General features: G+C 46.3%; 1 protein-coding gene across 3 annotated transcripts; it reads left to right on the top strand.

Annotated features, from left to right (window-relative positions):
* Positions 1 to 5,282: 5,282 nt before the first annotated feature.
* On the top strand, positions 5,283 to 23,407 carry SVOPL (SVOP like). 3 transcript variants are annotated; one of them, XM_051784713.1, is made up of 15 exons: positions 5,283 to 5,426; positions 6,480 to 6,571; positions 7,596 to 7,694; positions 8,136 to 8,207; positions 8,312 to 8,436; positions 9,915 to 9,978; positions 11,441 to 11,566; positions 12,890 to 13,018; positions 14,506 to 14,579; positions 16,517 to 16,719; positions 17,853 to 17,964; positions 19,007 to 19,088; positions 20,578 to 20,667; positions 21,017 to 21,130; positions 23,006 to 23,407. In XM_051784713.1, exons 1-15 carry the CDS (start codon positions 5,348 to 5,350, stop codon positions 23,015 to 23,017), a joined length of 1,473 nt encoding a protein of 490 aa, XP_051640673.1. In that variant the 5' UTR covers positions 5,283 to 5,347; the 3' UTR covers positions 23,018 to 23,407. The 3 variants fall into 3 exon arrangements, with proteins under 3 accessions (XP_051640673.1, XP_051640672.1, XP_051640674.1); XM_051784712.1 differs by lacking the exon at positions 23,006 to 23,407 and having other exon boundaries at positions 21,017 to 22,958; XM_051784714.1 differs by lacking the exons at positions 5,283 to 5,426; positions 6,480 to 6,571; positions 23,006 to 23,407 and having other exon boundaries at positions 7,602 to 7,694; positions 8,136 to 8,191; positions 21,017 to 22,958.
* The last annotated feature ends 409 nt before the right edge of the window (positions 23,408 to 23,816 follow it).

Here is a 23,816-nt window from a genome sequence, read left to right on the forward strand (position 1 = left end):
GTCCATGACCCTTGCGCGGTCTTGTGTCAGCAGTTCTTTGGGCATGGGTAACCTACAATACAGACAAAAACCACATGGATATCACTGCAGATGGTGTCACAGTTGCTCAGTGTATGCTCATCACCTTTGTTTCTTCCTTCCAGCCTGTTTTGTTTATTCCTATTCAGGAGAAAAGCAGTCTTGCAGCAAGAAAGGCCAAAATAGTTTGATGCATTACCAAACACAGAGAAAACCATTTGCTTTACGAAACAGCCGGGTGAATTTTCTGCACAAATACACATTTTATCTTTATTACACCTTTCGATGTGATTGCAGTGTAACTGAGAAGGTGATTACCAGAAACAGAATATCTGTTCCTTTTAGAACTTCTTGGTGCTTTGCTTTTTGTCTGAGGTTTACATTTTAAGCAAGAAAAGCAAGTTATCCTGTGATTAGTGAAGGTGATTAGATGGTCTGTTGTTTACTGTACTGAACAGCCATTCAAAAACTGGGCTTAATTCCGTATTCAGCTCTCTTTTTCTGTGCACAACTGAAAAACACAGCAGAGCCTGTGTCTCGCTTGAGCATTTGTGATAGAGGGATGGCACTTCCCCACTCCACAAGTGGACCAAGCCCACTTATAATCAGGGAGCATTCAGATGAAATACTGCTGAGAGGCACAGTTGCACTGATACACTTTGAGGAGAGCCCTGGCTTTCATCTGAGGTTTTTGAAGAATTCTTTAAAACCCAGAAATGTTCCAGAGAGTGCCTTGTTTTTCAAAGGTTTTCCTGCAGAAGATAAGGGGGATTTTGGAACAGAGCAGAGCAGTGGCTGTTTGTTTCCCTGTACATCTGCTCAGCTGAATGGGACCATGTTTTCTGGCTGTTTCTGTGACTGTGGCCATCGCATGTGGTCAGGTCCAGCAGAGACCACTGTTACAGACTAGTAGGCCTTGTCGGTACAACAGACCAGTGACTTTATCTAAACTTTGCCCATTGCTGGAGAAGGTGTGACTTGACCCAAACCAGGGCGTCAGCATGTCCCGCTGCTGCAGACTCAGGATTGGTGCCTAGGGTGGAATGGGTGCTTCTGGACCCAAAGCTTATCCTGTGGGTAAGGAGTTGTTTGTTTCTGAGAATTGGTGACATGAGTTACATCATTTTGTAGGAAACGAACATTAAAAAACCCTCAGTGAATGACCATGTAGGAAGGGAAAGGGATAGCAAAGTCAAGCAAACTGTTTTCAGTCACTCACACATTCTTTCCTGAGTATTTTACTCCTCATGAGAGCTATTGCTGTGTGTGCCTAGGCCCTCCTGCCAGGACAACCTTGTGATGTGGAAGATGAAGAAAGTATTGAGTATTTTGGGTGTTGAGTTTTTGTCCAGTCCCTTAGGTCATCTGGGCTGGTAATGATGAACTGGCTTTTGGACTGAGCTTTTATAAACTCCAGAAGTCAGTTTCTTGGAGTCTGGCCTCTGGCTCCTGGAGCAAACAATACTTTCCTCACTGTTTACACAGATGATGGCCCTCCATCATGTCCTTGGCCAGCATGGAGACCTTTCTTCTTGCTCTCGGTCTTTTATTTCTTCTGGACCTTTCATGCATGTAGACATTTCCATTTGTGCTTTATTCTAACCAGCCTTTGCCTTTCCATGACAAATAATTAAAATATCATAAGGTTGCTGAAAAAAAATTATAGACATAGTATCCCTTTGCGCAATCCAAAACACCTGGGCCTGAAAGCACATCTTCATGGCTTAGAATTTCACTGGTATTTTGGTCATTTTTTCCCTTCTGTGCTGGGAAGCTGGAATGCTGAAACATCTGTGCCCTCCTGTGATTGCATGTGCACTGTCTCAGATTTTGCAATGAAAACAAAATGGTATGGATCTGGCAGCCTGCATCATGCATGTCATTCAGCAGATGCCAATAACAGTTGAATATTAGATATTATTAAGAAAGAGAGGTAAAATAAGGCTGTGAAATAGCATATGTTGGCTGGTAGCAAATGTTTTCCAGATGCTTATGGAAGCATAAGATTCAGCATGGGAGCTACATACTGTGATAAAACTATTGCAGCATTGCTGCCAGCTCAGTGTACATATTTTAAAACAGAAGGATTTTGGGAACCCTCATGAGATACAAAGACAAAAAACCTCCCAGCATCTTTGCTGGCTTATACCAGTGTCAATATTGAGTAGTAAAGGTAGACACGTACATTCCTAGCCAAGAGCCCATAGCTGTCATAGCACTGAGATTTGCTGCACAACAGGGTTGGGATCACTGTGGCAGTTCAAACCAGGAACGCTCCCTGCATTTTGCTACTTGGTCAGGAAATTTAGAAGGATGAAGCAGATGAACTTGACCTTATTTTTCTGATGGTGCTGATATCTGAGTTGGCTTCATCTGGCCTAAGGAGGGCTGGTGGCTGCAGTGCCTAGCCACTGCTCATGGCTTTGCAGGGGATGGTAAAGGTGCCTTATATGGGCACTGATGCTGCAGGAGCTGCCTCTGAAACCCATCAGCTTGAACCCAGCTGGTGTTGCAGTAGGGGTCTCCTCAGCATCCTCCCTGCGTCTACTTGGGGTCATTCTTACAAAAAGGGATGGGCAAGTACCAACACCTGTGGTGGGCAGCACCTGTGGAGGACCTGTAGATGCCATGGGAAAAGCACAGATCAGCACTTGGGCACTCTGCCTGCAGCACCTATTTCTGGGGGTGGAGGCAGGTGGAGAGGGACGTGCCTGTGCCCAGCAAGGAGGAAACCTGACTCCTGGGAGCTGGATCCCAAACCCACAGCACCACCAACACTGTAAAAACTAAGTACCAGAAGAGATACAGTCATACAGGAGGAAAGGTCTGCTCCTCTTGCCTGAGACACTGCAGAGGTAAGAAAACCTCACTAAGTAAATAAATATTTAATCAAGTCTTGATTAATAGTGGGGGGTATCTGATCATTCACCTGTGAGGGGAATTCTCACAAGAGGGTGGTCTCTGACTTTACTGATGAAGTTCCCAGCTGGTGTCACATGCAGAAGTGCACACTGTGTGGCCTTCGTGCCTCACAGCCCTCTGGTGTGGGCTCATGTCATCATTCCGACGGGTCCCAGCAGCAGTTTCACTGCACTCTTGGTTGCTCCCTTCAGATGGAGGATTGTTATTTTCCCTGCCAGCAGCAGCTTTGTCACTGCTGTTCTCCTGGCTCATGTAACTGGCATTTAGGAATTGGGAATTGCAAATAGTGGAAAATTTGTGGCTCCCTGAAGATGCATGATAGACACTAGCTGTTCCATTAAGGCAAACAGGGCTGCAAAGGTTTGGCATGAAATCCTGGGTTTGGTAGGAACTGTTAGGAGGTTTACTGTGCCTGCAAAGATTTCTAGTGTTGAGATGCTAGAGAATGTATCCCACCTGCTACCCGCTGCTATTTGAGTAGTGTGTTCTCCCATTAGGTGCTATCCAACATCCTGATACCTCTGAGGGTGTCTGTCTACTGTCAGGTATTGGAAGTGGCGCTGCAGCCTTCTGCTTGAGCACCTGGCCCTCACTGGTAGTTCTGCACAGCAGCACCAAGGATTGGGGTTCCCTCCCCTTGTCTGGAAGAGTTGTGGCACTTCCCAGAAGGAGGGCATGTGGCCCAGAGTAGGTAAGCGCCAATGAAATGTTCCAACACCCCTCAGCAAAAATTAGCAGAACATCCCAGCATCAGGATGAGTGGACAAAGGCCCAGGGCTTGATCCTTTTTCTGCCAACACCCTTGGCATGCCTGCCACAGGCTTTTGGAAGAGAGTAGCTGTTTACCAGAGGTGTGATGTGGCAGCTTAGAATGTGTTTGCAGGTCTTTAGTCATAAAGGAACAGAAAAGGAGAAAAACTGGTGCCCAGATTTTGTTATTGCAAAGCCTTTTGCGATTCAGCCACACAGTAGATCTTTACCTTTTCTTGTGGGATCTTCCAAGCACCTTTTTTGATTTCTGTTGAGCCGGTTCCACTTGGAAATGGTCCCTAGCTATTGGCCATTATGGTCAGCTGGTGGCACTGTGTGCTGCTGCCAGCTATTGCTGCCTCTGAGGACACTGTGAGACAGATGTAAGCAATATCCTACACATCCTCTTGCATGCTGGACTGTAATGATCTATAACAGCAAGGTCAGTGTATGTGATCCGACTGACTAATCGGTCATTAGCCCTTAATGACCTCCTTGTGACTGCACCTCGGTATAATGCTTTCAAGGTATCCAGCCTGTGAGTACTGTAACTCCATGCTTCCCATGTTTGTGCTGCCCTCCACCTCAGATGGGGTTTTGTACCTTTCATTAGATGCTCTCGGCCTTTAATTCCCTCCAGCTCTCCCCCTACTGCAGCCTCCCCAGTGCTGGTTTGCTGTGAGTTCTGCCTGGGCCAAGCCCAGCACCTCTACAGGGAGGTAATCAAAGCAGAAGGTGTCATCAAACTGAAGATGTGTTGAGCCCCCCCCACCCCCCCAGTGTCTGAGCATGCACTCAGCAGAAAAGCTTGTGGGTTTAAGCCATCAGTGTGCTTAATCCCTGCCCTGGGATTAAAGTGAGCTTTTCTAATGAGGAAAAGCAACAGTGATGAGGCCAAGGGATCTAGCACTGGAAACCAGAAACACCAGCAGGGGCAGCCAAGTTCTCCCTGTCACAATCCATGGCTGTGTTTCTTGATACCCTGAGAGGATGGGGATTAGCACGGCAGGGGGCGAGGCACGGGATAAAGTTTGCAGCAGGAAGTTGTGTGCTGGCAAGGTGCAGGCTGGGTGAGGAGGAGTTTGGGCTAGCCATACCATCTTCCAGCAGCCGGGGTTAGGAAGTTGGATGGGTCACCTGGCTCTGTCCCACTGGGGGCTCCCATCAGGCTGAGCAATTACAGGGTGCAGCACCTCTACTGCCCTCTCAAACCTAGCACCCATAGGGGAGCCTCCAACAGAGACAACCACCTACTAGTCACATCATGTCTTGGCTCTTGGAGATGCAGCATCTTTTAGACTGTTTCTGCATTTCATTGACCTCTGGGCTAGGAAAGTCATCACATGCTCTCTTGTGTTAGTAGGTCTCTAGTCTTCCCTAAGGCAGTCCCTGAACTTTCCATAAAAACAGCCAGTGCAGTGTGATGACTGATCTCTGTCAGTTCAACCAACTTACCTTGTGAAATTTCTATCTGTTCTTCACCAAAACCATGATGGAAAGGGATATCTCCCAGTAGCTGCATGAAACAAACTATGTTTGACCATATCCGAATGTTTCCACTCCAGCACAAGAAACTGCCTTGCTGTCTTGTGACTGTCCAGAGGTTTCACAGTTAAATCCTAGCCTTGTCTGACGGTGGATCCCAGCAGGAGCTGAGATGGCCACTGCACCAGAAGAGGCAGAAAATGCTATTGGCTTGGAGGAAATCCACACAGAGAGAAAAGAATCACCAAAAGGTGGGTTTGTATTGGCAGGACTAGAAATCTGGGTCCTCATTTAGCTGGGGTAGGGGGGGGGTCCTCAGTCCTGCTACTCCAGCTACCTAAATCTTCTGTAACTGGAGCCACAAACAGCAGCATCATACCACTCCTCTCCCATCACAGCTACCAGGCTGGTGACTGCTACCTACAGCAGTGGGAAGAGCTGGCTGGTTTGGCTTTTCTCAGGCCTCTGCTTTGTGTAAACATTTTATTTTATTGGTGATTTGATGACTCATTTATTTTGGATATTATTTTTTTAAAATTTTATTCTATTTCAGAGGTATTTTAAAGTGAAAAAAATGTTGAAAAGCATCTAAAAGGGCCTGCATTTGCAAAAAAACCCGAATTTCTTCTGAAATTCTGCAGTTAGTTCTGTTTCATTTCAGAGGTAGTCTTGATGAGCTTGAGATTACTTTTTTTGAAATATATGGCCTGACAGAAAAATTTATGCAGCTCTGACTTTACCTAAGTAAGAGTTTGAAAGTATTCATATAGTGAAATCTTTCTGCAAAGTCTGTTTAGAAGGGTGACCCAGCCCTGATCTTGAGATGCTTCTTTTGACCATTAAATGGGTTAAGTGTGGAGGGTGGTGAAGAAGTCAAGAATAAAGGCTTAGGGCATGAAACAGCCCAGAGCTCAGAGCTGTGCTGATCTTGCAGGAATTGGGCCTGGGGCAACCCTCAACTCACACCACTCCTGTTGGGAGAAGGACTGTATCCCAGGAGTGCAGAGGGACTGAGTGTCACAGCAGTTTGGGCAGGGGAAGGCAGTAGAGCATTGCCCAGATGCAGTCCAAGCCATAGGTTTCTGAAGCAGCTGGGGTAACTCAGTGCTGTTTCAGCAACCCCTCACCATGCCTGGTCACCAGAATGCCCAGGGGCTGGTCAGTGAACACACAACTGGTAGATGTTTGCAGTCTTTTTCCTGGTTCATTGCTACAGGAGCATGAAAAATGTTGACATTTCATGAAGAGGAGGTAAAATTTGACTGCTGACAGTTTTTGTTTCTCTATTTCCCTTTGGTGTTCAGGGCAGAAGACATTTACAGTGGAAGAAGCTGTGGAAACCATTGGGTTTGGGAGGTTCCACATCATGCTCTTCTTCATCATGGGCAGCACTGTGGTAGGTATCTGCAGCCATCTGCACTGGCCTGAAAAAAATGTTCTTATTTGTCTTATTATTGTGCAGTAATAACCATAAACACTGGGAGCACATATTGTAGCCCATTTTTTTTCCCACACGTACCTTCTCAAGCAGGATTTCTGCTATTGTCATCTTTGGCCAAAGTAGATATTGGCCACGTGGATATCACACCTATCTCAGGGCAAAGCTGAGCAGGATGGCCCAGAGCACCGTGGCTTGGCTCCTGCCCTGAGGCACTGTCAGGGCATGTCTTCAGTAGTGCCTGAGGGCTAGGTTCAGCCTCACATTGGCATTTTCCGTGTCATCCCCATGGTGCCCAAATGCTGAGCAACACAGCACAGGAGGGCTGCCATCTTCTCACCCTTGGCTACCTGAAAAATTTCCTAACTTTCATGGTCTTGGGTGAAGGGTGTATCTGGTTTGAGAACTTTGGCAAAAGCCTGAGGCCAGGCTGGGGTAAAGATGTAATGAGGGTATATTCAAGAGAATCACTGCAGCTGAGGCGTAGAAGCCTGTAACTATGTGTAAACAATAGCCTCACTCCTAACTGAAGCCAGCTGCTGGGGCAAACAGCCAATGGACCTATGAAGTTTTTAATCAAAAGCAGTTTTAAGAGTTCATCTCTATGTTAGATTCCTGAATTCACAGTCAGCTGCCTAACCAAGCAGTTTCATTTCCAGAGGTAGTTGAAGGTCTTCCACTAGCACAGCAGGATAAGAGTCTCCACTGCCAAGGACTGACACTTTCCAAACTTCCTAGATACAAGGTGTACCTAGATACCTGCTTTCTAGATGCACTTTTCTACCCTCCTCTCCCTGTTGCCAAGTGCTTGCGTCTTCCAGATCAGGCACAGGGCTCAGACCACTGTGGAGGCACCATGGCTTCACAGGACTCTTTTGACACTGCGGGACTGCCAAGGTGCAGGCTTGTAGGACTGAGAGACTTTCCCCTGTGGGCTCTTTCTGGTTTCCCTTCTTGCTAACAGGTACACTTGTTTCCAAAGGTGGCTGAAGCCATGGAGATCATGCTAATAACTGTTGTGTCCCCTCTCATCCGATGTGAGTGGCAGCTTCAAGACTGGCAGGTGGCTTTCGTCACAACGGTGAGTGACTTGTGTTCCCCCCAGACAGGTTATCCACCATGTGGTCACTGTCAGGGGCTTTGTAAAGCACACTTCCCAGTGGGCCAAATAAATTCCTAGGGCCTCTGTTCAGGAATAAGAACAGTACCACAACTGTAGAAAACCAGAAATCAAGCTGACAAGAGCAGATGTCCATTCACAGAGCTGCAATGCCAAAGCAAGTCCCCACTTCCATGTTCTTATTTTGATGCCCTTGCCATCCATCCCCCAGCTTTGAGGATTGAAGGAGTGAGTGCCCACACAAAGGAGGTCATCCCCTGATAGCTGCCTTATTCATGGTTCTGGGCACTGCAGTTCATCCTGCTGCCCTGGGAGCTTGCAGCTCACCCACAGTTCAAAGAGCAGAGCTTCCCAGTGCTCCTGGGAGTGGGCCCTCCACAGCTGTGTTTCAATTCCCCTTAGATGGTGTTTTTTGGCTACATGGTCTTCAGCATAGTGCTCGGGCTCCTGGCTGACAGGTATGGCCGCTGGAAGGTGAGTGAGTGCTGGGGGCTGCACCACCTTTTCCTGAGCTCCACGGGAGCCATGCGCCTGGCTGAGCCTGTGGTTTGATGACCCTGATTTTTCCCCTTTTGCAGATTCTGCTGCTCTCATTCCTCTGGGCAGCCTATTTCTCCCTGCTGACCTCGTTTGCCCCATCCTACATCTGGTTTGTGTTCCTGCGGGCCATGGTAGGAGGTGGTGTGTCGGGTCATGCGCAAGGGTAAGGCTGTGCCTCATGCCTTGTGGCACGGGCAGCGGCAAGCTCACCTTCCCAGGGAACTTAACAGAGGCACTGACGGGCCCTGAGGGGCTGAGTTCCTTGGTTTACAGCAAGACAGGCCCTCCAGCTCATCTTGGCTGACCCTGGTGGAGTGCTGGGTCTCCGTGCACTGAGCCCAGTGAGCTGTGGCTGATCTGTGACCTGAAGGCGATGGTGGAGCAGGGGCCTTCAGGGGGGCTGGAAGGGGAGAGGGGAGAAAGTTCCCATATCACCAAAATGCTGTTCTGTAATTTCACTAAATCCTAGTTAATCGAACTAATTTGCAGTTCCCAGGGACTCCTGAGGCCTGGGACAGAAGGGGCAACTGGTTTACGTTAAATTGGTGACAGAGGGATTATTAAGCACATAAAAAAACAATTAGACAGGTAACAGAAGAGTGAAGGCTGCTTCCTTGTAAAAAAAAAAAAGTCCCAACAATTCTGCTTAAGTAGCAAATTCTTTTTGAATGATGTAAAACGTTCCAACTTAAGTAAAACTTTTTGTCCTGTTGGGGCAGAAAGGGGGATGTGGCAGGGAGAGGAGAAATTCACAATATTAACAACCACTTCACTAGGAGCCTGGTTAAAAAACTATCTTGTCTCTCTCAGGGAAACAAAAGCAACATTTCAGCATCTTCTATGGTTCTTCAAAGCCTGGTTGCTTCCCACACAGGAAAGCCCAGTCATGTTGGTCATGTTGGTCTGAGCACCCTTTGCTGAAGTAGAGGAAGGATAATGGGGGAAAGATCTGCTGTTGTGACGAGAAGGCATCCTGTGCCTGCGTCATGCATCCGCTGACCTCCTGGCACTGCCTCCTTCCCCTGGCCATGGAGGCTGCTGCTGAGCCTCATGAGGATGGAGGGAAATTGCACATTTTATGAAACACTTCACCAGCTGAGACAGAAGGAGCCAATGTGGGTCTTTCCCGACCTCTCTCTCTGTCCAACCAAGGAAGCACAATTCACACCTGTGAGCCTGAGAGGTGCCAGTGCCAGGATCCCTCTGCACCAAGGGCTACTGAATCATTTAAGAGGTGGAACAGAGTGTTGTCTTTATTTAATGAAAATAAAATTCACTAAAACTGTTCAATTCTATGAACATACTCTATGCCTATGCTGGCACTTCGATCAGCCCACAGGACCTTCTTGTAGGTTTCCTAATGTACAGAGTGCAGCGTTTACCTGCTTGTACCCCACGAGCATGGGCTAGAAAGGATTCATGCCTTGTGTTTCCTTTGCATGTAATTCGGTGCCTGCCTGAGTGGAAGGCATAATGAGCAGGGATTCCTTGTCTTTGGGTGCTCAGTGGTGGAAGGGGGATGGTACTCTGTCTGTAGGTATCAATGTCCAGCACTGGCTGAGCTGAGCTAAACTGTTACTTGACTTGTATGGAAATTCTCAGTGTTGCTATATTTCTGCATTTTTTTCCTTTTTTTGCTAGGCTTATCATAAAAACTGAATTTTTGCCCACCAAATACCGAGGATACATGTTGCCCTTATCTCAGGTAAGAAGAGTGAGCCTGTTACTGTTTTTTTCTAGCTGTGAGTCCCAGGAGATTTGTCTCACTGATGTTGGGAAGCCAGGTCTCCAGCGCATCAGCGTTTCTCCCAGATTGTTCACACCTGTCTGGGTCTGAGTGAGTGTCTGCTGCCTCCTGCATCCTGGAATGTGGCATCTGTGTTACTAAAGACATACAGAGGCAGCTGCCTGCAGAAGAGAGGCAATATCTTCTCAAATAATTTGATCCTCCAAGCATTGTATGGGAACTTTGAATGCTGTCTGACACCAACCGGTGTCATGGTTGTCCTATTGATAATGGGGTTACCTGCTCCGGTGGGACCAGTGCTGATGGACCAGCAGGCACTGGAGCTAGTGGCATTCCAGGCCCCTCCATGCTGAGGTTCATCCTCCCCTCTCTTTGGATCCCCAGTCATAACAAATTATTTATGCAGTGATTCCCAGATAAGGGAATCTGTGCCTCTTCCTGTCCCTGCTCAGGGATGGCAAGGGGCTTTGCACAGGACAGGGTTAGCATAGATAGTCACAAATTTGGCCTGAGACATGCTGTGAGGGTTGTGCCCACTTGCTGGGCAAAGACCACAGCAAGAGTAACTGGGGTTATTGTTTACTGAAGGCTTCTGCAATGGGCACTTGCTGCATATGCAAATGATCAGTGGAGACCCCATTGAGCCCACAGATTTATCTGACTGTTGAACCAAATGTGTTTGGTGGCAGGGATAATTCGCTTTTCACTACAGTCTCTTTGATCCCAGGGCATCATTACAAAAGTGTCATCAGAAAGAGAAGAGTTTATAAAAGAACAATCTTGTATTTCTCCCTAGAAATTTGTTATTTCTGCACACAGATTATTCATGAACTTGCTGTAGCTTTTATGTATTTTTGTGTAATTTGTGTTGGCTGAGCTCCTTTGGGTGGCCCCCTGGAAAGGGATGTCTCCTAGTGGCAACAAGTGAACTACAGAGAGGAATGTACATGCAGATTGGAGGCCAGATTCTCTTTTGGTAGACTTGGCATTGAGTCTACTGGAGAGCCACCAACTTTCAGCAGTGGAAATCTGGCCTGTTTTTGCCTTCTGAGCTTGTAAGTCTGCTGCTTCCCTGCAGAGATTTAGACAAGAGGAAAATTCATGAGCATGAGCATTAGCAGAGAAGTCACTGGAAGGACAAAAGAAGTGGCTTTAAGTACAATGGTATCCACAGCAAGTTGTCTGTTTTCATCTGCAGCTAATTAAGACTATCTTCAGCTGTTCCTCCCCAAATCCTTGTCTTTTTCTCTTTCCTGCCACCTAAGGCCAGCTTCTCAGATAGCCACAGGATGGCTCAGTTGAACCTCAGCATTCCCTAGCAGAGTTCTCCACCTACCCATAGGATCAGACCAGAAGGGAAGAAAATAAACAAATCATTGCCATGTGTTCATGTTTTAACTCCTTTCTTTCCTTTGAAAAGGTGTTTTGGTTGGCAGGATCTTTGTTGATTATTGGCCTGGCATCAGTGGTGAACCCAACCATCGGCTGGCGGTGGTTGATCAGAATTGCTTCCATTCCCGGCATCCTTCTCATCCTGCTGTTCAAGGTAGGAAGATCTCCACTCCCCACTGCACTGCCACTGACCTGATGTCTCCCCAGGCGCCAAGAGGCACTGCTCTCCACCCCCTGTAAGGCTGGGACAATCCTTTAGTCCTCCTTGGTAAGGTCCTGATGGCTTGGTGGAGCTGCAGACCAGCTACTGGGGAGATGTCACCTTGCCTGTGATGTCTTGGCTTTGCTGCTCCTCTGTAGCCCTTCAGCACCCCAGGTTTCAGTGTCCAGGATGCCAGCAGTACCCAGGGATTGGGGTGATGGGCCAGGCACCGAGAAGAAGACAGGCTAGGCAGGGTATGCAAAAAATCACAACTAATATCCTCAGTCCAGTGTGGCCACAGTACACCCTCTTCAGTCTTTACATTTTCTATGGCTGAGGAAAGCAGCCTCAGTAAAGTGTTCACAGAATATGTGAAGGTTGAGCACAGCTTCCCCAGGTTTACTTCTCCTTCAGAAGTATCAAGCTCAGACATAAGAACCATCTTATTTGTGGGGTTGATGTGGAAAATTCCTATTTACAGTGTCCACAGGCACTGCAGTCCTGAGCTGTGGCTGGTGGAAGCCACGCAGATGTAAAAGCCCTTCCTGCAGCTGAATGAATGCACAAGTCCACCTGGGGTGCCACTTGGGCAGGCAAATGCTGGGTCATTGTGAGTGTCCACTTCTATAACTCTGATGTTTGGTTTCCTTGATTATTTTTGCCAGAAAAAAAAATGGATAGCAAAAGTTCTTTGTCCAGAATTAAAAAAAAAACTGAGTCAGCGTACATCTAAAAAAATGAGTCTTTAATTCATATTTCAGTGATACAGATGTAATTGCTTATAATTTAAAAGTATTTTATTTTGGAAAGAGCACTGAGTGCGGGTGAACATTGTAAATGCTAAGGAGGAGTGAGTTAGTTCCTGAATTTCAGTTATGCTTTTCTTTTTATTAAAATGGCCTTGTGGTATCTTCCAGGACTTTTGCTTAAGTAAGTCACATGTGCCTCGTCTCATTTTAGAATGTCAATTAATTCAGGATTGGTTTTGTTAAGCCTGTATCTTTGGCTCCCACATTTGTAAGTGCTAGACACAGATGGCTCAGTGGCAGGATCTTGGGAACTGGACCAAGAAACAGGTTTGTTGGGCAGGGTGAGCCCCCCAAGCAAGGGATGTGGGGACCTGGAGGGGTACCCCAGGGCATGGCTGGACAGGAGGACAGGCAAAAGGCTGCTTTGACTCATGGAGTGCCCCTGCTAACCTGACCTGGGCGTGACAGGAAGCTGAGTAGGACAAGAGGGGTGCAGAAAGGCTTTCTGACGCCACTCTGCTTTCAGTTCATCCCGGAATCGGCACGGTACAACGTGTCCATGGGAAACATGGGGGCTGCCCTGGCCACGCTGCAGAGGATAGCCAGGATGAATGGGGCAGCGATGCCAGAGGGGGTGCTGAGGGAGCCTGCCAAGGTAAGTTGAGGCTGCATTGCTGCCCAGCCTATCCATCCTGGGCTTTTCTTTTGGAGAGATTGGAATCTTGGCCCTCAAAACGGAAGGGAGTTTTCTGCTTTTTTTCTCCTCAATTTGTGTTTGCTAAAAAAAATATTGTACTAAGAAAAGATTTATTTCCTTTACCATGAAAAGGGCTCCTGGCAAAGCACATTCTTCCTTATTGCCCATCCGTCCCACAGAGGTGTTCCCTGTGCCATGAGACCTTGGAACTGCCCCTTGGGGTCTGTCTCAGGGCTGTGACCAGGCAGGCTGAAAGGATCCCTGCCATGAGGTCAACTCAATGCTGCCAGAGGCTTCTCCCAGCCCTGGCCTGGCTTGTCCACTGTGTCCCAGCACCTCAGGTTCCATGTGTGTGGAGCCACTGACCAGCAGAAGAGGATCAAAGCAGGAGAGACCATTTCACAGCTACCACCATCTGCACCTGTAAGCAGCTGAGCAACTCAGGAGTTGATCACTGCTGGACTGAAATGCCCACAAGTGTGTGTGGGTGTTTCAGGGCAGGCAGGAGAGGAGCTGGGGCCAGGCTCCTCCCAGGCTTCTCCTCCTTACCCCCTAGTCTGGGCTCTGCTGTATGGTAGGTGGGAGGACTTAGTCAGGTGGCTCCTTTGGCCCCCAAGAGAGGAAGATTAGACAAATCTATTGTCAAGGGCCTCAAAATTAGTATCCAGCTCTTTTAAGTCCCTTTCCTGGACCTCTTTTCTGCTTATTCAATCCCACAGGCACCAAACATTGTCCTTAGCAACTCATGCAAGATGGTGCTATTGTAGTGGAATTAATTAGGATTAAAGCTTCCCTGTAGTTTAATTGAATTTATGTAATGGACCCACATTGGCTGTGGGAAGCGTTTTTGTTGGTTGTGCACCCTCTCAAGCTTAACCAATGAGGAGGAAAATAAAAATAAAGGCAAACCAAACCACTGCTGTGAACTCCTCTCCCCTCGGTGGTGGGGTGTGGGGCAGCTGCTGGCTCCTGGGGAGCAGCAGGGCAGGCAGGGTCCCCCAGTGCCTGCCTGTGTCTGTGCTTGCTGGCATTTCAGGCCAAAAACTTGCTTCACAAGCAGAGCAGCACATGGGGCAATGGGAGCTGACAGCAACCCCAGCAGTGCTGGCCCCATAAGAAGCAACCAAGGCCCCCTCTGGCTCCATCATGGTCACACTGGGGCCAGACTGCTGGGATCTGTGAGACCTGCTGGGAGTGCTCAGGATGTTCTTTCTCCCCCCTTCCATCCTTTGCAGTGCATCCTCCTGTGGGCATCTTTTGGGAAGCGAGGCTTTCCTCTTTGCAGGTTTGGTGGGGTTCTGTGTTGCACCATCTGTCAGTCTGTGCCACCAACAGCCTGGGGCAAGGGCAGGGGGGCCTGAGGTGGCAGCTGCTGCCACAGAACATTTGCCCCTGTATAAAAGATGCCCTTTTTATAATTTCTGTTTCTAACATATGGTTTGCAGGAAAGGGGAGGAAGATTCAAGGACCTCATCCACCCCAAATACCTCAGAACCACTTTACAGATATGGATCATATGGTAATTTTTTTTTCTCTTGTTTATCATCTCATTCTCTCAGTTGAAAGTATGCAGGGAGTAGAAGTCTCTTGTTGACTCTGCCATTACAAGGCACCACTGTGCCTCAGATGGTGACTGCAGATCCTTGGCAGCTGGAGGGGAGTATGCAGACATGTATCACCATGGGTTTGCCCTGACCTCAGACTATTCCTCAGACACCCTGACTGGTTGCTGTTAAGAGAGGCAGAAAAGGGCTGGACATCCAGGGTGGTGTAGGGTGCCATGAGTCGTTTCTCAGGACAGGGCAGCTCATGGAAGGTTGATTGGGAACCGGGTGAGAGCCATAGGAGAAAGCCCACGCCTGCCTGCAGCACACACCAGCCACGTCCCTGCAACTCCTCTTCCCTTCTTGGTGTAAACTTGTTCTTCCCAAGAGGAAGACAAACATACCACATTTGCAGGCCAGCCAAAGTCCCAGTGAAACAGGGCTCCGACAGAAGCACATTAACTGGTGCCAGTTCCACTCACTGGGGAAAATTAAGATTGAAGAAATGGGTTTCATATGCAATGTTCCCAGTAGCTGTATGCGAGGGTAATACATGTTTCATTGACTTTGCTGTCTGGAATGGAAATGTATAAATAATAGGTCTGTGGGAACACATTGACCCAAAATGTTGCTAGCCAGGCCTTGAATTTTTTATGCTTTTTTTCTTCTTGACTTGTTATGAGTGTTATGAAATATCATTTTGTTTTTTAATCTTCCTTTCTCTCCTAGTTCTCTCAGGAGTTTCTGGCATGTTCTTGGGTTTGCATTCCCATCCCTCCCTGCCCCAAGCATCTTCTGCCTCCCCAGGCAGCCCAGATTCTGCTACTTGTGTCTGAAAATGCTGGGGGGAATAAAAAAGTGAAAATTACTTCTCAGCCTGCTTATGATTACGCGTATGCTGAATTACTTGATAAAGACAAGGCAAGGCTGCCATCACCAATTCAGTATTCTTGACAGCCAGCCAGGGTGCAATGTGAGCCTCTCCAGCCAGTTAATGAAAATTCCTCTTGAAAATCCCTGGGTAGAAAGGGTAAGGACTAAAAAATAACCTGGGTATTTGCTTCATGGGAGCTGAAAGTGTTGAGGCCCGATGTTGAGATTCCCTGGATCCCCAGGAAGGGGTGGTTTGGAAATGTCTTCACTTACAGCCCTGCATTAAGAAAGGGACTGAAGGGGCAGGGTCTCCTCAGCATGGCCACAGCAGGTCACCTGCTGCAGAGCAAGAAACAGAAATAAGGGGCAAGCAAAATGACAAGCATAATGACTGTGGTGGGTTGACCCTGGCTGGATACCAAGTACCCACCAAAGCTGCTCTATTTCTCTCCATGTTCAGCTGGACAAGGGAGAGAAAATATTAATTAATGCTCATGGGTCAAAGTCAGGGAGAGATTGCTCACCAATTACCATCATGGGCAAAATAGATTCAGCTTGGGGAAATTAATTTAATTTATTGCCAATCAAATTAGAGTAGGGTAATGAGAAATAAAATGAAATCTTAAAAACACTTTTCCCTCACCTCTCCCTTTTTCCTAGACTCAATTTCACTCCTGATTTTTTCTCCCTCCTCCCCTCCAGTGGAACAGGGGATGGGGAATGAAGGCTGTGGTCAGTTCCTCACATGTTGTCTCTACTATTCGTTGCTCCTCAGGGGGAGGACTCTTCACACTCTTCCCCTGCTCCAGCATAGGGTCCCTCCCACAGGAAACAGTCCTCCATGAATTTCTCCAGTGTGAGTCCTCCCATGGACTGCAGTTCTTCACAAGCTGCTCCAGTGTGAGTCCCTTCCACGGGGTGCAGTCCTTCAAGAACAGGCTGCTCCAGCCTGGAACCTCATTGGGGTTAGAAGTCCTGACAGTAAACTTGCTTCACTGTGGGCTCATAGCTGCACCTTATTTATCTTTTCTCCCCACAGGCTTGGCATAGCTTTCGCTTATTATGGTGTCATCTTGGCCAGTGCTGAGTTACTGGAGCGGGACGTCGTCTGTGGCTCTGCAGCCCCACCAGTGCAGGACTCTGGTGATGACTCTGAGGAGAGCCACAGCCCCTGCCACTGCCACTTGTTTGGGCCCACTGCCTACCAGACCATGATCATCAGCACAGCCGGAGAGATCGCACGTAACCTCTCCTCCCCTCCCTGCCCTCCTGTTCCCTACTGCAGACAGCCAGAGCTCAATGCAAAGGTTTTAGCTGTGCATGCATTGCTGGCAACTTCTGGGACACAGGCCATGAGCCCGTGGCAAAGGGGAAACAGAGGGCATTGCTCCCCAGGTGAATAATTCAGCTTCTGGTGACAGCACAGGTCCTTCCAGGAACAGAGGTAAAGACCTCCTTTGCAGTTAGTACGTGCCAACAGCCTTGGTTAGACTCCAGGGGAAATTGCTCTTAACGTAACAGAACTGATTCTGGCTTCCCAAATATGCAGATTTTGGAAAGTCATAAAGAAGCAAGGATTGCAAATAGTTAGATCGGCATAATTAAATGTATCACATAGGTGCCCTACTTTCCAAGAGATGGTGGCCTTGGGAGCAGATACTGTGCTGAGCACTACAGCAAAGGACAGCTAAGTGCCCAGGGAATCTACAACAAACCAAACTGCTCCCTGGTGCAGCCTGCCTGGGAGCACTGGGGGATGGATGGTAGGATGGCCTAAAGCATCCATGTGGCACTCTTGAAAGAACTTGGTGTGGTGTGTGGGTCTAGTGTTACAATATGCCTGAGAGGTGCACGTTTTCCCTGGTTCATGTCTCAGCAGATGAACAACAAAGCAATGGGGTGTTGGGTCCTGCAGGGGCAGCCAGGCTGGGATCAGTCCAGTGATGTGCTCAGGTGCCTGCTGGGCTCCTGGCTCAGTGGGGCACTCAGTGGGGCACACTCCAGGCCCTGCTGCTTGGCTGGGCTGTGGCTAGAGGGAGGAAAACCACCCAGGCCTGTGCTGCTCACCCAGCAGGTGCCTTCCTTGCACGGCTCAGGACAGGCATTGGTGCCCTGCCTCAGCACAGCAGGGCAATTTCAAAGAAGCACAGGCTCTGCCATCTGAGGGGAAGGATGAAAAAAAAGGAGTATGGGTGCAAATTACAGGGTTTGGGTACAGGAAAAGAATTATAGGGTTTGTGCATTTTATAGAACATTTGGTAGGCACTGGGGATGCAGACAGGTGTCTTTGAGGCACACTGCATAACGTCTGTCAAGACAGGCAATCATTGCAGTTAGATGATCTAATGTTATATGGTTTTCCTTTTTATCTCCAGTAAATCCTCTGAACATTCTTGGCATCAATCTCCTTGGAAGACGTCTGAGCCTGTGTATCACCATGGCATGTACAGCCCTATTCTTTCTTCTCCTTAATATCTGCACCTCCAGGTACTCTGACTCAGACTGTGGGTCTTCTTGAGGGTCATGCAATGCTGAGGGCGAGACCTATAGTATTCTCAGGTCACCAGTCTGTCAGGCCAGTAATTCTTTTAGACCTGAAAAAAGCCTCTGACTAGTTCCCCTTCTTCCTGGGAAAGCTGTGGCTGCAGATGCTGTGGTGCAGTGGTGTGCAGAGGGGCTCACTTGTATTACTGAGCCCACATGGCTTCACCTTAGCATACAACAAGCTGCTTTTAGCACAGTCTAGAAAAGAAGTAATATTTTTCATTCACTTTTTTCCCCCTTTCTTTCTTTTCTGGAAATGTTACATATGTCTGCTCTAACTTGTAGAGTCAGGCCCTTCACGAGAGCTCAGGGCATCAAGAGAAAGTCTGCCACAGGTGCTGTAATTTGTCAGCATGCGTAAGATTGATCCCTCTCAAGCTGGCAGAGCTTAATAGTTACTGAAAATCAGGATGGCTTCACATTGAAGTTTCCTCTAAACTGCCTGGTAGCCTGAAGGCTGCTCGCCACAGGTGTACATCCCTTCCCCATGGAACACCGGTCCTGGAGGCTGGCTGGAATACTTGGGAGCTGGAGTGGAGGCTGCAAATAGTTGTTAAGCTAAATAAGCCGATGTCAGGAAGCTTCCAGTCATTCAGTGAGCTTCAGTGCTGTTAGTATTTTCAGGTTTCCTTAAAGCTGAGCCTGACCATAATATCTTCTTGCAAAAGTTTTATACAGGGACCAAAAGGGAGGGCCAGGCTGGAAGTCAAGGCTTTACCATGATGCTGAGGGCACCAGCTGAGCCACTCAGGTCCTGTTCAAATCATTTCTCTAGCCTCTAACACTGGCTTAAAGGAAACCTTACATGTAATAGCCTGTTGTCAAACATGCCTTGACGATGACTTCTTGTCAACAATCAGCTTTTCCTTATGCTTTCCCTTATATTAAGCTGGTAAAAGGCTTAGCACAGTGCATATATTAGGTTGTATCTCTGCTGATTTCTGCTCAGTGATGCTAACTGTGCCCCACATGGCTTTCTCTCTAGTGCAGGCATGGTTGGGTTTCTCTTCATGCTGCGTGCCTTGGTTTCAGCAAACTTCAACACTATCTACATTTACACAGCAGAGGTGAGTCCTCCTTGAAGTTTGTTATGCTGCTTGAAATACCATTTGCATATACCCAGGAATGCTATCTACTAGTTTATTGATTAGCTAGTCACCTTTCTTGAACTAAGTATCTCTGGCTTCCTGGCCACACTGTTTCACATGCAAGATCAGAGAAGGAATCAGAAAACCAGCTGGAGATGACAGGAGCAGGTGGAAGAGGAATGCTCTACTGAGCCAGCTGCTGAAAAACCCCCGCTATTTTTGAGGATATTGGGTACCACCATCTTTCAAACCCCACAATCTTTCCCCTCTCTAACCCCTGCAGTTAGAAAATAGGCTACCACTAAAAGGAACCTTTTCCAGACTAAAGGGACTGATGTAATACTGAGGTAGTATATGAGGTTATGTATATGATTCTTTTCACTTAATGGAAATTGCTGCGTTCTGTCTGCAAATAGTTTTAATCCTTCAGAGAGCTTGTCCTTCATACAGCTTTGGAGCCATGAGTTCTGCAAGTTAAGTATGCATTGTTGGGCTTTTTGGTTTTTGTTTTTTAAAAAAAAAACAATTGTATGGAGTTAAACGTATTTCCTTGCAAGTGAGTAAAGTGATAAAGAGCAAACACAAGTAGATCTCCATGTTGGCCTGATATTTCTTTTAATAGTGCACTATAATATTTAAACTTGCACCAAGCTTGTATAAATACCAAAATTTTAGTAGTTTTGACTGGCGTTGATGTAAAGAGCATTGCTGCAACAGCCACATCATAAAACAATTCTACTCACAATTTAATCAATGATCAAAACCAAACTTGAAAATTCCCTTTTAAGCCATGTGCCTGGACTCTTATTGAATTAACTTACTCCATTCACTTGGCCCAGTAAAGTATCTGAACAAAGGCTCATGTGAGTATACTTGCTAAAATCTGTTAAGAGGATTTAAAAAAGTTAAACAAAATTCATACTTAAAGTGTTTTATTGGCACAGGTGTTTGGGAAATGTGAGAGATAAACTACACAAAACATATTCTTCTAAGCCTGGAGCTTTCTTACTGGGATCTGTTTTTTTCTTTTTCCTCCTTCTAAACAAAAGTGCTGCTGATAAAAATGAATAGGCAGTCTTGAAGGCTGCAGACAATGTCCTTTCTTCCTGCTTTCCAGATATGGGCCCAGCAATATTAATTGAATTCTTACTTTAGCACCCAACTCTGTGACTTTGGGGTAAGCTGCCCAGCATAGCTGGGAGAAAGGTGATAGTAGTGGTGCTAAGCAAATGCAGGGGAATCACCTCCAGCTTTGATTGACTTGCCCTGAAACTTTACTTTGGGCAAAAAAAGAGAGATTTGTAATGGCTCAAGACCTAAAGCAGCCTTTCTTTCTTTTCATTTCTTATCCCACTAGCTGCCCTTGATAACACAACGGGTCTCTCTGAACAAAAATTAACAAAAAAGAAAGGTACAGATATCACAGATTGGTGTTGCACTAATCCAACTTCCTTCTGGCCTGTTTTAGGTTTATCCCACCACAATGCGAGCGCTGGGGATGGGAACAAGTGGGTCACTGTGCCGTGTTGGAGCTATGGTGGCCCCATTTATATCACAAGTAAGAGCATGCTTGATAATGTCGGTAAACATTGTGATCATTGCTGTTAGATATAGAGAGATACCCCTGACGTTCATCCAAATAAAAGGGTGTAATCAATCACCCACTCCCAACCCTGTACACAGGGTATTTGGATGGTCTCTGACAGATATAGCTCTGCATAATTCTCATCACGGAGTTTGTCTTGGTAGTATCTGTTACATCCTGAAAGCTCTTAAGATTCACGAGACATTATTTTTCTATTGTGGAGTCTCTCAGCTCTTTGTGACCTTTTGTTCACTCTTAATTCCTAATTAAGTGCTAGCCCCCCATACCACCAAGCTCATGGTCAATGCTCTTTTGCCTGCAGGTCCTTATGAATGCTTCTTTCATTGGGGCCCTGTGTCTTTTCTCATCTGTGTGTGTTGTCTGTGCGATCTCTGCGGTCACACTGCCCATCGAGACCAAGGGCAGGGCCCTGCAGGTGTGTATCACCACCCCACAGCTCCTGTGTATCTAAATGCTGTTTAGAGACTGGAGCTGATGATTCAGCCAGAATCCAAACTGAACTCTCCTGAGGTTTCATAAGCCAGATAGGCAAGCACAGGAACATGTTGTTGCAGTTATTCCAGCTGCCTAAAACTCATTTCTTGTGAAAGAATAAACCAGAATGCCAGCCTTAGCCACCTCAGTTTACATGTGAGCATGTTAGCTTTAGCTCGTGCAAGCCTCTCTTCATTCCTACCTTCAATCCAGACTTTGAAGTTGCTGTTTCACAGGCACATGTTCTGGTTTGCCTGTGCTGCAAGAAGAGAGGACAGCAGATGCATAGAACACTTTAAACTACAAAAGTCATTTCTTCATCAAATTCAGGGCTACAGCCCCACCTCCATCAGTCCATTAGCTAAGCCCTTAGGGTTAGTGTTCTTTACAAAGCAAACAGCCAAAACACTTAAGCACAAAGATTAAGGAGGCAAGTTTAAATTCAGCCAGCCTCCCATGTACAAGTCACACTAGTTTAATTAGAGGAGGTGGTGAGCACTTCTGTGATTCCAGTCAGTTCATCTATACCGGCATGGCATGCATGCAGCATGGTCACATCACTCTGTGTCACTCTGCAGTCTTACCTGTATAAACCACAACACCATGGGCTAAATAATCCATATTCTTTAGTAGCCTAAAGCATGGCAGATGATTGATCAAACTGGTTTATGAGGGCTTTGGAACCAGACTTCAAAACTCCCACATATACAAACAGACATGTATTACATACAGACACACACAAACACACACTCTTAACTTCATTGGGTCACATCTTCTAGGGTTCCCCCAAACTTCACGGGACAATTAGCATTAGGATTTTAAGGGTTAAGAAATTAATTGCTGCCTGCTTCCTTAAATGACTGCCTTTTAGAAAAGCATGTGCTTTATGGTTTTATGTAATTCGAAGTATCTGTATAATATTTCCTAGAAGACTGGGGTGGGGTGGAGGGGGTAGGATCAAAGTTTACATAAAGAAATGGACAAACCAGCTTATTCTTCCTTCCTGGGTGAAATTCAAACCCATACAAAGAGGCCAGAGAACCACTTAGACCTTCATAAGGTTGGATTTACAATAATTACTAAGGAAAACACTTCATTAAAACTGCTTTAAATATAAAAGCTTTGATTCAGCTACAACTGGAATAACTTCAGCTAACAGCAGTTGAGAAAAATACAAGTGTAAATCGTTTCTTAATAGGATCTCTCTTTTCCTGGGGCACTAACTCAATTAATTTATTATCCTCCTTGTTACAAATAAGTTATAAACTCCAGCTGCTGGCCTTTACATGGCACAAGTCAAAAGAACGGAAAAATAAAAATCTGTAGAACTTGTGTAGGCAGAGAAGCGCCTTTTAGATCTTAAATTCAACTTGACTCTTATCTCATGGTCACTTAAGAAGTTACATTTCTGTCATGTAGCCATTCATGTCATCCAAGGGCCTCACACAGTAGTCATCCAGTCCACACAGGACTTTAAATACATGATGTAAATGCTCTTCTAACATGGCAATATTTAGTGCTAAGGCTCCAGGCAATAGATATGTTCCTTAAAACTAGGTCAAAATGAACCAACTAAATAAGATCTATGTAAGTAACTTTTTGTGAAATCCAGACACTGACATTTAAAAAGCACATCTACTCATTTCAGATTATTAAGACAGTATCAGTCCACTCTCGAAGCAGTCAGGGAATTGTTTGTCAGAAGCGAGACCTTTTGGACATATCCAAATGCATATTATTTTCCAGTGTATCCATTTCTGTTGGTTTTCATGTGCATTTTAATAATTTTATGTATTTTTTTCTTTTCCCTTTTTAGCAAGTAAAATGAAAACAAGTGTTTGATGTTGGACTGGGTAGGAAAGAAAAATAAACCTTTGGAATCTGTCATTTCCTGTGAGCTGCATTTGATGTTGATTGCTTCTCCATACCATTTCCATTATAAAAAAATTGCAACTGAACAGTGTGAAAGTTATGATTTGTATAGAAAAATGGCAAATTTCTCAAAGATGTTCCTTTTCTTATGATTCAATAAATAGATGCTTTCTACCCTTCCTGTGAAGTGAGATGATGAGTCCTTACTACTGTCAGTAGTGACACTGAACACACACACACACACACACACACACACACACAGACAAAATAATTTAAAAAAAATAGGAAACCCATTCAGTGAATTGAGGTAAAGAGGGGAAAAATACAAAAAGAAGATATGGTCTTCGCCATAGCAGCTTGAAAGAATATAATACTTTCCTCAACTCTTTGTGCATATACCATCTGCATGAAGTAGCAAAACTTTAACATCTCAAACCTCACTGCAGTGACAATTTCTGAGGATTGTTAGGGTGGTGTCCAAGACCACAAAATAAAAGGTGAGTCATAGTTTTTCCAGTGGATTATTTAAAGAGAGACATTTTCAAGCAGTTTACAGCAGACAGCTAAGTAAGGACTGTAGGAGTACATCTACTCTCCTCTCCTCTCCCAAGTGTTTTCCACCAGGATAACTTGAGAATGGAGCTGAGTAGGTGTCCAGCTTCACCTAAATGCATTAAAAGCCTCTTAATAAATCTGTGCTTGCAACTTATGGTCCGGGGAAACACACAGCACCTTCTTCCTCTGGAAGCACTGTT

Source organism: Manacus candei, unplaced genomic scaffold (assembly GCF_025592945.1).
Source record: "Manacus candei isolate 608988 ecotype Guabito, Panama unplaced genomic scaffold, ASM2559294v1 h1tg000018l, whole genome shotgun sequence".
NCBI lineage: Eukaryota > Metazoa > Chordata > Aves > Passeriformes > Pipridae > Manacus > Manacus candei.